Raw genomic sequence first — 13,504 nt, forward strand, 5'->3', positions numbered from 1 at the left:
GAGACATTGCATATGCAACTTGAAGAAGAAGATGGAAGATAGAAGGAACAACTTCAAAAACAAAAGCATACATATCTGAAAATGGAAATGACAATGACTTGCAAGAACATTCAACAAATATATGCAAATGCCTTAGAAAAAATACCTCAACTCCACCAAAAATGACAAAGACAAATCCTTATCCAAATCTCGAACAACTCTGAAAAGTATCGAAGAGATTTTGGATTTAGATTTGTCCAAAAATAAGACTCGATAGATTTCAAAATCCTCATAATATGGTTCAAATTTGGACATGTGGATATGGTTAGAGAAATGCAATGCCCAAAATGTGGAACAAACTTTGACCTAACAACTTCATATGCAAAGGCATGTAAAAACGGCACCTAGCGCACTAAAATAGCTTGCAAAAAGATGAAAAACAAGCTTGGAATTGGAAACCCTTAGAAAGCTTTTTGATGAGATTTGATACAAAAACGCCTTAAAATCACCAGGTATTTTGATGAAAATCAAGCTCATTATGTGTTGTTTTGCCCATACGCATGTGTTGAGAATACATGCAAAAGCTTTTAAAATTGCCACCCAAGCCTTAAAGGGAAAATCATAAACACCCAAACGTATTTCTAAGGAACAATAACATATGCTTTCCCTTTGAAAATTGTCGCTTGGAGTAATGGGAAGAAAATATAAGCAAAAACGCCTTTTTCGTAAGCATTTACATATCACCCAAATCATGCTTTCTTAGCAAAAATTGTCGCTTAGAACAATATGCATTTAGGAGTGTTAACATATGTTTGAAACAGATATGTTTCTCCTTTAAAAATTGCCACTAAAGGAATGTTAAGCAACTAGGTTAAGAACGCATATTAGAAGGGCAAATACATATATTTTAAGACATGTTTCTCCAAAGAAAATTGTCGCCTTTGTCTTTTTAGACCAAAACACATTTTATTAAGTCAAACACATGAGTTGTAATATATGCCAAAGCACCAAAAATTGCCACTAATAAGGAACGCATTTCTGGAACTCATAAACACATTGTCAAAATATGCTCAACTTCAAATTTGCCACCTACGCTTTATGTTTAAAGGGAACAAAGTATTTTCAATCAAAAACATATGGATTTGGGTCCAAAATCTCCAGTTGGATAAAAATGACTAAAGAACTCATTTTAATTTTACATTTACATGTAAATGTGTTTCAAAAACCCACTTTAAATGGTGATTTAAAAACACAAGCCTTTATTATTAAAAATGAACTTCAAACACAATCACATATGTAAATGCATTTAAAAAGCACACTTTTAATGATGTTGGGACTTAGAATTTATTGAAAGTGAATTTTCATGGAGTGTAATGTATTTTGCATGTAGATATATGCAATATGAAATAAAAACTACTTATACACTTAAGTTGTCTCATGTAATTATTTTTAATATTTAACTATAGTTTTAATAAAGTAACATGAAAAATAAGCTATTTTCATAAAACATAAAAAACTATGGTCAAATCAACTCGGAATGAGTTGAAATTTTAAAAGAGACCACAAAATTAACTTTAAATATCATATAGAACTTTATATCGTGCAATTGTCAATAAAAAGCCCACTTTTATGATGGTTTTAAAATATGCAGTTGACCTAAAAACCCTACGTTTTTGCTTATAACTTGAGCTAGACAACTTTGATTTGGACCTAAGTTAGCTCGAAGCGGAATTCCAAGGGCTATTCATCTAAGGCAAAAACAAGACCATAAACTATTAACAACACAAAGAAAAACAAAGAAAAGATGAGAAAGTTAACCAAAAATCAAGTGTTTGTAGTGGGAGAAGGAAAACTCTTCCCTACATACAATTGGGGATAAGCTCAACAGAGAACTTTCAAAAAAACATATAAATAAGACCACACAATGAACAATTCGGAGTTAATAAATTGTTTTTATGATGCCTTATGAATGCATTAAAACAAAAAAGATGCACCTATGAATCCATGAGAAAATTGCGTAAGGTTGCCTCAATTTTGACATGTCAAAATTGAGGACAACAACTGGCTCTAACTGGGGAACATTCCTCATTCGTTCTTAGAAACAATGAGGGATGCAGAATCCAAACCTTTAAGTGCCTTTATCTACTATATTGGGCTATAGAGTTAGGCGACTAAAAAGAAAAAGAAAAAATATTAAACTAAAAAGACTTGGACATTATGACAAAGGTAATTAGCTGGAGCTTATTCGAAATAATGCTTCGGATGTTATGCACTGTATTAAAGTGCAAATGGAGTTCCATCGCGATACGCCAACAGGAAATTGTTTTCTCTTACCAATGAATGAATAATGAAAGGACCACACCAAAGAGAGTCAAACTAGCCATGCAGGCCCTTTGGTTCTTGCCTTTTATCCTAGAGTAGACCCCGGTCTCCTACTTGAAACTCTTTGTGCTTAGCCTTTTTGATCAAACAATGTTTTTACTTGCAATTGATGTGTGGCAAGCCTATCCACCACTTGTGTTCTTTGTTCTTTGAGCTGCTGAATAAACATTATTATTTTCTCCAAAGAACTTTCAAAAGTTCCATCTTCTATTGTTCTTGCTAACTCGAGAGCGGGAAGCTCTAAAGTTATGGGAATTTCTGCATTTAAACCATAAAGAAGCTGAAATGGCGACATGCCAATAGCTCTTTTTGGTGTAATTCTATCTTCCCACAAAGCATCAAACATTACTTTGTGCTAAGTTTTCTCTTGTTATCATCCACGAGTTTGTTTATGATTGTAAACAAGTTCTTGTTACTGAACTCAACTTGTCCATTTCTTTGTGGATAATAATCAAATGCATGAGCCACAGTAATCCCATGTTCAAAGAAAAACTGTATGATCTCAAATGATGAAAATACTAAAGCATTATCAAACAATCTTATCGGGTATTCCAAAACTAAAAATAATACTCCTTCAGAAATGAACTCACCACTAATGTTGTTGCATTCTTCACAGGAATTACCTCCACCCACTTAGTGAAGTAATCAATAGCAATCAAAACATAAGTATGTCATGCACTGCATACTAGATTAATTACAACAATGAATTCTAGACCCCATTACTGGAAAGGTTCTTCGATTACCACCGGCTTCAATATCAGTGATGCTAACTTTTGTTTTCCAACAAAATGTTGGCAACTTTCACATTTACGTACCCATTCATAAGTATCCTGAAAAAGATTTGGCCAGTAATACTTTGCTCATAAAATCTTATGAGCAATAACTGGTATTGAAAAATGACCTCCACACACCGAATCATGAAACGATGCTAACAATCTAATTTGTTGTACTTTACCAACACAATGAAGGAAAGTGCCATCAACTACTCGCTTATATAGACCACTATCCCAAAGAACAAAATGAGCAGCTCTAAGCTTTAAACTCCTTTCCTTGTAAGAAAAATGTGAAGGACATTCCCCATATGTAAGATAGTATGCTATTTCAGAATACCATTCATCAGTTGTACTGACAAACAAAACTTTAGGTAGTTCTTCAAGTAGTTCTTTCTGCTTTGGTTCATTTTTAGCCATGAGCTGGTATAAGCCTCTACCTTGAACCAACTTCATAGGCTTGATTTCAATATCATATGCTCTTGAATTTCGGCAATCCAATTGCCTCTTTTAGTTCCAAACACCAGTTGTGTCAAAATAGATTTGACAATAGTATCTGGAACAAGGCCACCACATGTGAATTCAATATATAAAATCTGAATGGCTTAATTGCTTTAACCACTGCAAAGGCATTCTTTTCCATCAATGAAAATTTCAACTCATGTGATTTGAGCGGGCAACTCATGAATGCAATGGGAGATTCTATGTCCTCAGCATTCTTTTGCATGAGAAGAGCTGATATAGTATACTCTGAAGCATAACTGTACATGATAAAATCCTTGGAGAAATTAGGACAAACTAGCACTCATACATGTGCAATTGCTTCCTTGATTTCTTTAAAAGTAGCCTTTCCTTCTATATTCCAACGAAACATGGAAGATCCTTTCATCATATTTGAAATATGATGAGTCTTCTCTGCAAAGTCTAGAATGAACCTTCTTAGAAAATTCACCTTTTTGAAGATAGAATGAACAGCAGTCTTATTAGTTGGCAGAGAGAAACTTTGAACAGATTTAACCCTTCCAAGATCAATCTTGATTCCTTCTTTGGACATGTGTCCAAGAAGCTTTACTTTTGTAACTCCGAACATAGATTTCATAGGACTAAGAGAAATCCCATGTCTTTGACAGTTTTCAAACACCTGACTTAGATGATGAACATGATCTTGTCTTTGTTTTGAAAACAAGGTAAGATCATCAAGATAGACTACAATGATCTTATCCTTGATATCACGAAAGGCAAAATCTATTGCCCGTTGGAAAGTAGCACCTGCGTTTATCAACCTGAAGGGCATCCCATTATATACAAATGTACCCCACAGAGTTGTAAATGTTGTTTTGTATTGATCTTCATCTTTGACCCCACTCTGATTATAGCCTGAAAACCCATCAAGCATGGATAACATTTGTGATCTAGTAACTATCTGCAAAACATGGTCCATGATTGGCAATGGATAATTATCCTTCAAAGATGCCTGATTTGAATTCCGGAAATCCACACATACAAATCTCAAAATTCTTTTTCCTCACTAGAACAATGTTTGCCACCCAAGTAGAATGTTGAATTGGAAAATTTATTTTTGCATCCAACATCTTTTGGATTTCTAATAGGATAATACCAGAAATCTTGGGACCATACTATCTTTGTTTTTTCCTATATGGAACCACACTCACCTTTAAGGAAACTTCATGTTGCAACTCTTTAGGATGAAAAGACTTGAGATCGTCATATGAATATGCCACCATCCATGTATTCATGTAATAGATCAATGAAACGATCCCTTTCTTCAAGTCTACAACACTCACCAATATTCACAATTTTGGATCAGCATCCAATCCAAGATTGTACCTCTCAAATACCATTGCTGAACTAGACCCAGCTTCTTGTCGATGTTTGACATATTGATCATGCTTATTGAACAATCTTTCCAAAGAAACCAAACCATGAGGAATTTTGTTACCTTTGAGTTGAATGAAATCCTCAACAATGATAGGATCCTTGCTAGGGACACTCTCCTGAGGAGGTGTGTTACTAACTTCAAAATAAAGCTCATCAAAGTTGATGATCATTGAAAATTTGCCAATGCTCACAATTGTCTAGAACACTGGGACAAAAGACCAATTGGATGGAATATTTGTCTTGTTCAAAACACTCATGAGGAATTAAGAGCATTGTTGAAACAGAAAAAGAATCAGCTTTAGCATTAAATTCTCTAGGAACCATTGAAATATTGAAAGCATCAAATCCATCAACATAATCCCAAACCAGATTTCAACAATGCTTAAGCCTTTTGTTCTTTGTTTGATATTGATTTCAAATTTGGCATACCACAAGCTTAGCATCACCTCGAGCATGCAAAGTGTGAATTCCTTTAATTTGTGCAGCATTCATACCAAGTATCAATGCTTCATACTCCACAGTATTGTTGGTGTTGTCAAACTGCAGCTTGTAGGAATAAGGAAACATTTCTCCTTCTAGTGAGATTAAAACCATCCCGGTACCAGTACCACGCCATCAAATTATAATATCCAAACGTCATTAGAATCAACAACTTCATCACTTGGTTGGGAAGCACTTGCAACATCTTCATCTTCCATAGCAGAAAGCATAACTTTTTCACCCATGATCGAAGGTGCTATTGGTAATGAAACACACGTTTCTTCACTTGCATCTGCAAACCTATCACTATCTGAAACACAAGATGTAATAGAATCATCAAGGTGATAATCCTCAGCAAATTCTGAAATTTCAATAGCATGAAGATAGTAATTTCCCATTCCAATTGATTCAAAAGGAATTTGTGCACAAGGATCTTCCGACTTGATGACTCTGTACTTTTTTTCTCTTTCAGGAAGTAGCTTTTGCATAACACCCTTAACGAGTATTCTTGCTTCAGACATATCCATGTTAAGTTCTCCTCCCACATCTTTACAAAAATTATGGCCTAACAACATGCCATAGGAAGCAGGAACATCAACAACCAAAAGAATCATTTTGATTTTCTTTTCAGGGAAGAATGCGAATGCAAATTACACATCCTTAATTTGACCTCAAAGACGAACTTGCTTATTCTCCATGGAATAAAATTTTCCAAAAGTCTTGGTTAGAGTAAGACCTAGTGCTTCAGCTACCTTAAATGACATGACGTTATCAGAATCACTAAAGTCAATAACACAGTTACTCAACTTGCAACCATTGATTAACAAGGAAATATAGAAAGGTTCTATCTTTCCAGGAACGCTTGAGGGAATAGTAACTAGGTTATTAGGGAGACCTTTAGGTTCTAGAATAGCACCTTGTATTTGAGTAGGTTGAGACTCTTTAACAAACGTATTAAGCCTTTCTAGCTGATCTAGATAAGCTTGCACATTTTCAACCTCAAACATCTGAATTTTGGATCTTTTAGAATTATCAATGATATTAAATACTTGAAAGGAATTAGCCAAAGAAGAACTAAAAGTTTCAGCTTGAGGCTTTGGATTAGGCCCACTAGGTTTTTGTATACTAAAGAAATTAGGAACAGCATATGTACTTATTTGGTTACTTGCTCCATCTTTTGGAAGAGTGAGCAGAGGCATTCCTCTTTAAGCAAGAGTAATTGATGTTTCAGCATCCATTTTTTGCTTTTTCAGCTTCTTCTTATTGTCTTGCTAGTTGTGTTTGAGAACGCATCATAAAATATGCATGACCAAAGCTATCTTTAGGATCCGGATCTTCATAGTAAACATACACAATATTAGAGTCACCGGCTGTCTCATCATCATCATTGTATGGAACAGCAGTGTCTTCCTCCTAATAATTCTCTGGTACAGAACTAAATTACTCATTCTTGAAGTATCACGTAGCTTGATTGCTTGGCGGGGCTTCAAGTGCAAGCCTCTCTGGAGGAGGGGGAAGCTTTGCTTGATCCTTAGCTGCATAATTATGTGTAGCATCGGGAAATTACCTTCGTGGAATATCTTTGTACGAAGCTTTGAATGAATTTTGAGATATTTGATTTTTCAAGGCAAGTACATCATTCACCAATTTTTGCATCATAGAATCCATACTTCCAATGGTGTTCCACCATTGGAATTGTTGAAACTATCTTTAGCACGATCCCTCTGTATCTTACCAGCCATGATAAGATCATCTTCAATTTATGTCGTCAATGTTTGGGCTGTAGCGAGATTTGGAAGAGCAGCTCTTCTCAGCAAGAAGCTGAGTATTGATAAAGAAGCATTTTAGATTTTCAGCAATAGGTTGTGAAGAAGTAGGAATCCGATTAGCCAACTTATTAAATTTGGCAATGAATTCTCATGTCTTCTTGTGCTTTTGTCTTCATCCAGGTAAGTTGTGCGAGAAAAGCATGCTCATTCTCAGTAGGCTTGAAACATTGTTCAAACTTAGTCTTCAAAGAATCCCAATCAGTGATTGCACCCGTAACTAAGTTGTAGAACAAATCTGCTGCAATTCCTTGTAAAGTCTCAATAAAGAGCCTTACAAAAACATCTTGATGTTGCACACCAAACACACCACATGCTATGTAGAATGCCTTCATATGTTCATCTAGGTGTTGTTTACCATCCCCATAGAACTTGGGAAAGTTCTTTTGTGAACCTTGTGGTAAGGCATGTAGAGGTGGTGCAAGATTTAGTGGACCAAAAGCTGTCCCCCATGGGCCAGTAGCAGCAAGAGCAGCCATGGTATTAGGAATACGAGTATGGGCAATGGAAAGCAAAGGTTTAAAGAAAAACTAGGAATCTTCAACGGTTACCAAGGTTTTTCTTTTTACAAAGTGGGTAACTTGTGGTTCAAGAAAGAGAAGGGATTTTGGTGAGTAAATCAAAACAAGCTTGTTGAGCCTACAGTGATCTAGCAAAACTCGATGAACTTTCAGCTTTCTTTCTTCTCAAATACTCATACTCAAAACTAGCCACTGTGATAACCTATAACTTTCCAAATACCAAACAAAAGGGTGTAAAACTTCAAATGAAAGCAAGAGACTTCCGACTGCATTTGATCCCTAGCAAAGTCGCCAAAAATTGTTGGCTAAAAATTTTGTAAGCCATTGTAACTATAGCTTACAAAATGGGAACTTTAGGCAATGGTGTAGTGAGATAAATCTCTCCTCTCAGCAATAGGGGAGGCTCCCTTCTTACCATAGGTGGCTACAACAATGACCTAACTGGAATTAACAAATGGGTGGTTTACTGAATCAGTTCCTCTTTTTTTAGGAATGATTTTATATTACAAACTACTACTTGCAATTAAACAACAAGAATTTATTACTACGGTAATACCAGTGGCTTAAGTATTGGCGTAAGGACAACCTTAAGACAGCAATTATATCTTAACTTGTGTAGTTGATAGTAAGAACCCAAAGTCTCGAAGTCTTCCAAAAACAACATCAAACATTCCAATGCTTATAAAAAGAGAAGTAACAAAGATGAATGAATCAATGTAACATAAGAGACAATGATCAGTTTCAAGTATCTCAACACAAAGTTTGGGATAAACTTGCTTCTTTATTCACTTCAAGGACTTGCACAAACTTTCTAGGCACAAGCCCAGCGTTCTATAAAGAAAAAAAAGTGATTATTTACAATGAACTCTCCTCTTTATATAGGAAAAATGAAGAGAGAAAAGTGGCGGAAAAAGTTTAACAACCTCAACCACCCATACTTATCCTAACTAACTACTTTGACTTTATTCAAAGTTGCATGCCTAATGCAATTACAATTAAATTACATAAGCTGATTATACAGGTATATGTTATCCTATATTTACAACATAAATGCTCTTTACATGTAATCTTCCTACAACTATTCTACTTAAAGCATATGAAAATTTGAAATGTTCATAGGGTCTCTACAATCTTTGTAAATTTTGGTAGTGCATTCTACACAACCTCGGCAACGGGCTCACTAGTATACTCAAGAACCATTATGATCCTTCAATATGTATTAGCTACCTCTAAAATCTCCTTGACAGAAACCTTCTTTTTGCTTTGTAGTTCATCTAATAAACACTTCTAGCTTGCAAATATATTCATTACATTGAGATTGAAATCATCCGCTTCAAGTTGTAAGCGAATTGTTTCAGTGAACTCTGTAAGAATGCCCTCTTCTTTCCTGAGTTCATCATTCTAAGTGATATCTCCACATGACAGCATCTTGAAACACTCACTGATCATGTGTTTTTGCTCATCAATCTTCACTATTGCTGCCTCTACATCCTTCATGAGTTGTTGTAGAACTTGTTCTTTGTTAATCATTAAATGCTTATAATCATGATACATCTCAACAGATGAGATGACTTCATAAGCACATCCTTTATTAGCAAGATGTAGGATTCCATTAACAAACTTTATACTTTATTATTGTCACTTTAATATCCTTATACCTCCATATGTTGGCACCCCATTTTGCATAGTAATTAAATACTTCGTGACATTAATATATTAAAAGCACATTTGACCCTTATATCCCTTTTCATCATTAAGATATTTAATTTAATTAATTATATTAAAGTCAATGGTAGATTAGACTTTAATTAATTAAGTTAAATCATTAAACTCCATTCAATTCCAAATATCAAGCCAACTACTTGTCCTATCAACTTTTTGGATATATAATGGTGCCCTCTAACCATCCTGTTGACTTACCATAATTAGTATGGAGCGAAACGACCAAGTGACTTACTAAAAGTAGGAAGTGTGTATAGAAAGAGCCTAAAATACCATTGGAAGCAAAATAACAAATAAACTGATACACTGGGATGGAGAGTACTAAAATAGGCACCAAAACGCCAATTGAAGAGCCATAGAGTATCTTCAAAAGAGTTCCTTATGCACCATGTTAGCCTACAATGACCAAAATCATAAGCTAACCTATAGAAAAGATGATGCCTTAGATGGAGGGCATTACAAGACCTCTTTTGGGGTGGGGGTCATAGATTTTGTTACTGCTTTATTTCTTCAAATTTCACCAAATTTGTTCTCTATAAAAATATCAATGTGTTTCTTTCATCAAACAAAGAAAGATTAGCAACTAACTTGTCCTTCAATTTTATCTGATCCAAATAAATCACATTGGATAGTGTTCATTTATTCAATCAAAAATATATAACATCGAGAACAAAAATAAAATATGCATAATATAGGAACACAACTTTTTACCTTGTGCTCTTTGCCTAGAAGTAAAACCACCAAAAGATTCTTTGACCTTTCCAAAATGATCTTTCGAAAATCTTGGAGACTCCCTCACAAACTCCTCAACTGAATATATGAACAATCAAAACTAAATGAGTATCAAGAAAACAACATTTCTTCCTATAAATACATAAATGCATTCTTCTAGAGAATATATGTTATATTAAAATACACAAGGGTATTTCTCACTTGAGAACATGCATATGTACCCAATCCTACATGAATTTTTAAGATGAGAGCTGCAATTACATGAGGTGCACCAAATAAATATAGAATCAAAATTAAATGCCTACAACAACAAAGAAATGAGAAGAAACATAAATCATTGAACATTGAGTTTCACTTGTTACCAATCAAATAGTATAAGAATAGGGAAGTATTAAGCCCACAAAGATCAAATTTGGAAAATTGCATGTTTTTCTAATTATTCAGTACTTGCATCATGTGTAATACATTTTGTCTTCCTATTTCAATATCAGTATCAGTTGCATTAGTTTCAACTACCATTCACATTATTAATCTTGTGTTGACAAAACTTTCTCTTCATGCAAAATGTAACACATTTCCTTTTTCTATATGTTGCATTTATTTATTAATGGGAATTTAATATTTAAGTTTCCCTTGTGTTTACACTTATAATTGTAGTCCGACATTCCTTAAGGATTGAAACAAAAACTAGGCTTTGGAATGAAAGTCAATCTAGATTAATGTGATGGGGCTCATTAGTAGAGTATAAGCAACTAAGGGCCAACAAACAAGAGGGACAGCTCCTCCACACTTCTAGCTATGCAAAACCATGGAGGACAATCCAAGAGTTCTACACTAGACAATGAAAGAGATATATCATGCAAAAATAGGTCTTCACAAAGTCATATCCTTTGTACATGAAAACCTAAATATTTTTCACTAAACTCTCACTATATTGGTTGTTAGTGTTTAGGACCTATAGTATTCTATTGTACCGTGTGTGTGTGTAACATTGCACATCTAAGAATGTGAAACAAGTGTATACTCTTTAAAATTAATCCCCTTATTCATTGCTCACCACCAATGCACCTAGAAATCCTCCTAAGTATGACTTTTAAAATGCAACAAAGTTGAGCTCTCAGAAGATTCAACAAAAACTATAATGTTGTGTAATAGATGTAGATAGAACCTAATCTATTCCCAAACAACAAGGAAGGGAAAAGACATTTGTATAAAATATTTTATTATTTAACCATATAGGACTAGTGAAATATACTGCCCCAAAATAGTTAACAAAAACTTGCAAACTTTTACAATTTTGTCATGCCATCATTTAGTCAAACAGTTTAAAATTTAAGACAATATTGAGAGAGTATTGTGTAATGTTCGTCACATAATCATTTTCTTCAACTATAGATGCTCACAAAATAAAATTTCTGAGCTATACTTACACCAGACAAAATATATGAGTTGTGGATAGACAATGTTTCATTTCCACATCATATTACTAATATTACAAAATATATCTTAAAATGGGCAAGAAGCAAAGAAAGAGAAACAATGCCACAAAAGAGAGACCACAAAATCGTGAAACAACTAGCGGATCACAATAGTTGAAAAGTAGCTCAAAACCGAAGGAAAACTGTATATGTGTGGAGAAGTCCGAACCCATCACCAGAGAGAGGGGGACTATTGTTGCTAATGGTGCATGTGCGAGTGATATCTGCACTATCTCACCGATCTAGTATGGGTAATAGTGGATGGGCTCCCAGACCACTTGGTTCCTCTAGGACAAGTAACTGGAATGAAGAAGGAAGTGATAAACTAATAAGGGGATGTAGATCCAAAGAGGGATAAATCACGACGAGTGATTGACATTCCTAAAGGAGGGCAGGGTCCTACACTCTCTGAATAAACAATGGAACATCCTTTGAATCTTGTAGTAGATTGGACAATAGAATAGGAAATGGATCTCAGTCTCAACCACGCCCATGCCACAAGACTGACAAATCCGCTCATCTTTGTTGGTTTGGTGATCTTTATGGATATGGAGCTAGATACGGAGCCAATGAGAGTCAACTCTGTAAGAGCCTAACTAGATCTATAAGGCATGGGGCTGCCACTGGGAAGCGTAGTAAGGTCGAACAATAATGTCATCCTAAATGTCGATATAGTGCTCCACGTAGAAGCCCATATGAGAGCAAAAGCCCCCCGACAGATTGACCCAAGTTACATGAATATACCTCCTATAGATGTCTATCCTGGTGATCTCATTCAACTCCAACTGAGGGGGAGGAGATGAGCGGTAGTGTCCAGGGAATACTAAAAGGGAGGCGGTCAATATTGATACCCACAGAGCTAAGGAGGTTGGAAGCCCAAGTATACCAGCACCGAGTGAATAAATTTTTTTTTTTCAAAATTAGGATTTGCTAACTATCCTTTTGTAAGAGTGACTTTTGTGATGCACTATAATTAAAGTTAGTTTTTCGGCTCTATCATTGTAAAAGTTCAACAAATCCCAACTTAGTTTCAAATAGATAGTTACACTAATTACTTCCTTAGGTAGTTATCCTAAGTAACTATTTTAGGAAGTTTTGCTAAGAAGTTATTCCAAGTGACCAGCTCAAGTGACCACCTTAGGTAGTTATCCTAAGTGGTTGCCTAGGTAGTAATCCTAAGTAGTTACCCAAATGGTTACTCTAAGTGCTTACAAGTTAGTTATCAAGGTGAGCCTATAAATAAAAGACTAATTCAAATATAAAGGGAGGCTTATCAAGGGGAAACTATGAAGAACTTTCCAAACAAAATTTTGGCTTTACACTATGTACAAAAGGGATTTCAAACTTCAATATTTTTTAGAGAGATAGTGAAGAATTAATTTTGTCATATGCCTTGAGTGTATTCTTAAGTTATTACTACTAATTTTTTGTATGTCTCTTACATGTGTTAAATTTAATAGCATCATATGAAATGCTAAGTTTTACCGGTTTTATCTAAATGAGATTGTTGCTATCTCCGTTCATGAAATTGTTATTTCTGACTATTCGAGAAATAACTCCATTGGTTTAGAACTATGTTTATATGACAACATCAATTCAATAATAACAAGACAGGTGTTAGAGTAATGAGAATAGAGTGAATTTTCCACCAGCACTGCTATGTTGGCACGACTCCCAACGGTTCCTTCCAAGTGCAAATGCATGTGTATCATTTA

The 13,504-nt window shown here is 34.8% G+C and overlaps 1 protein-coding gene across 10 annotated transcripts in view; it reads right to left on the reverse strand.

Annotated features, from left to right (window-relative positions):
* Positions 1 to 13,504, reverse strand: part of LOC149546340 (uncharacterized) — a 199,069-nt gene that overhangs the window by 81,819 nt on the left and 103,746 nt on the right. For all 10 annotated transcript variants that reach the window (XR_016353696.1, XR_016353694.1, XR_016353697.1 and 7 more), the window contains exon 5: positions 10,291 to 10,389. Coding sequence is in view for 4 of the 10 variants with exons in the window: in XM_089791163.1 (XP_089647289.1) it covers positions 10,291 to 10,389 (99 nt within the window). In the remaining 6 variants the exon portion in view is untranslated. The remainder of the gene's footprint in view (positions 1 to 10,290; positions 10,390 to 13,504) is intronic.

This window comes from Cupressus sempervirens, chromosome 7 (genome assembly GCF_028749045.1).
Source record: "Cupressus sempervirens isolate cs-2001-9-10 chromosome 7, ASM2874904v1, whole genome shotgun sequence".
NCBI classification, from domain to species: Eukaryota; Viridiplantae; Streptophyta; class Pinopsida; order Cupressales; family Cupressaceae; genus Cupressus; species Cupressus sempervirens.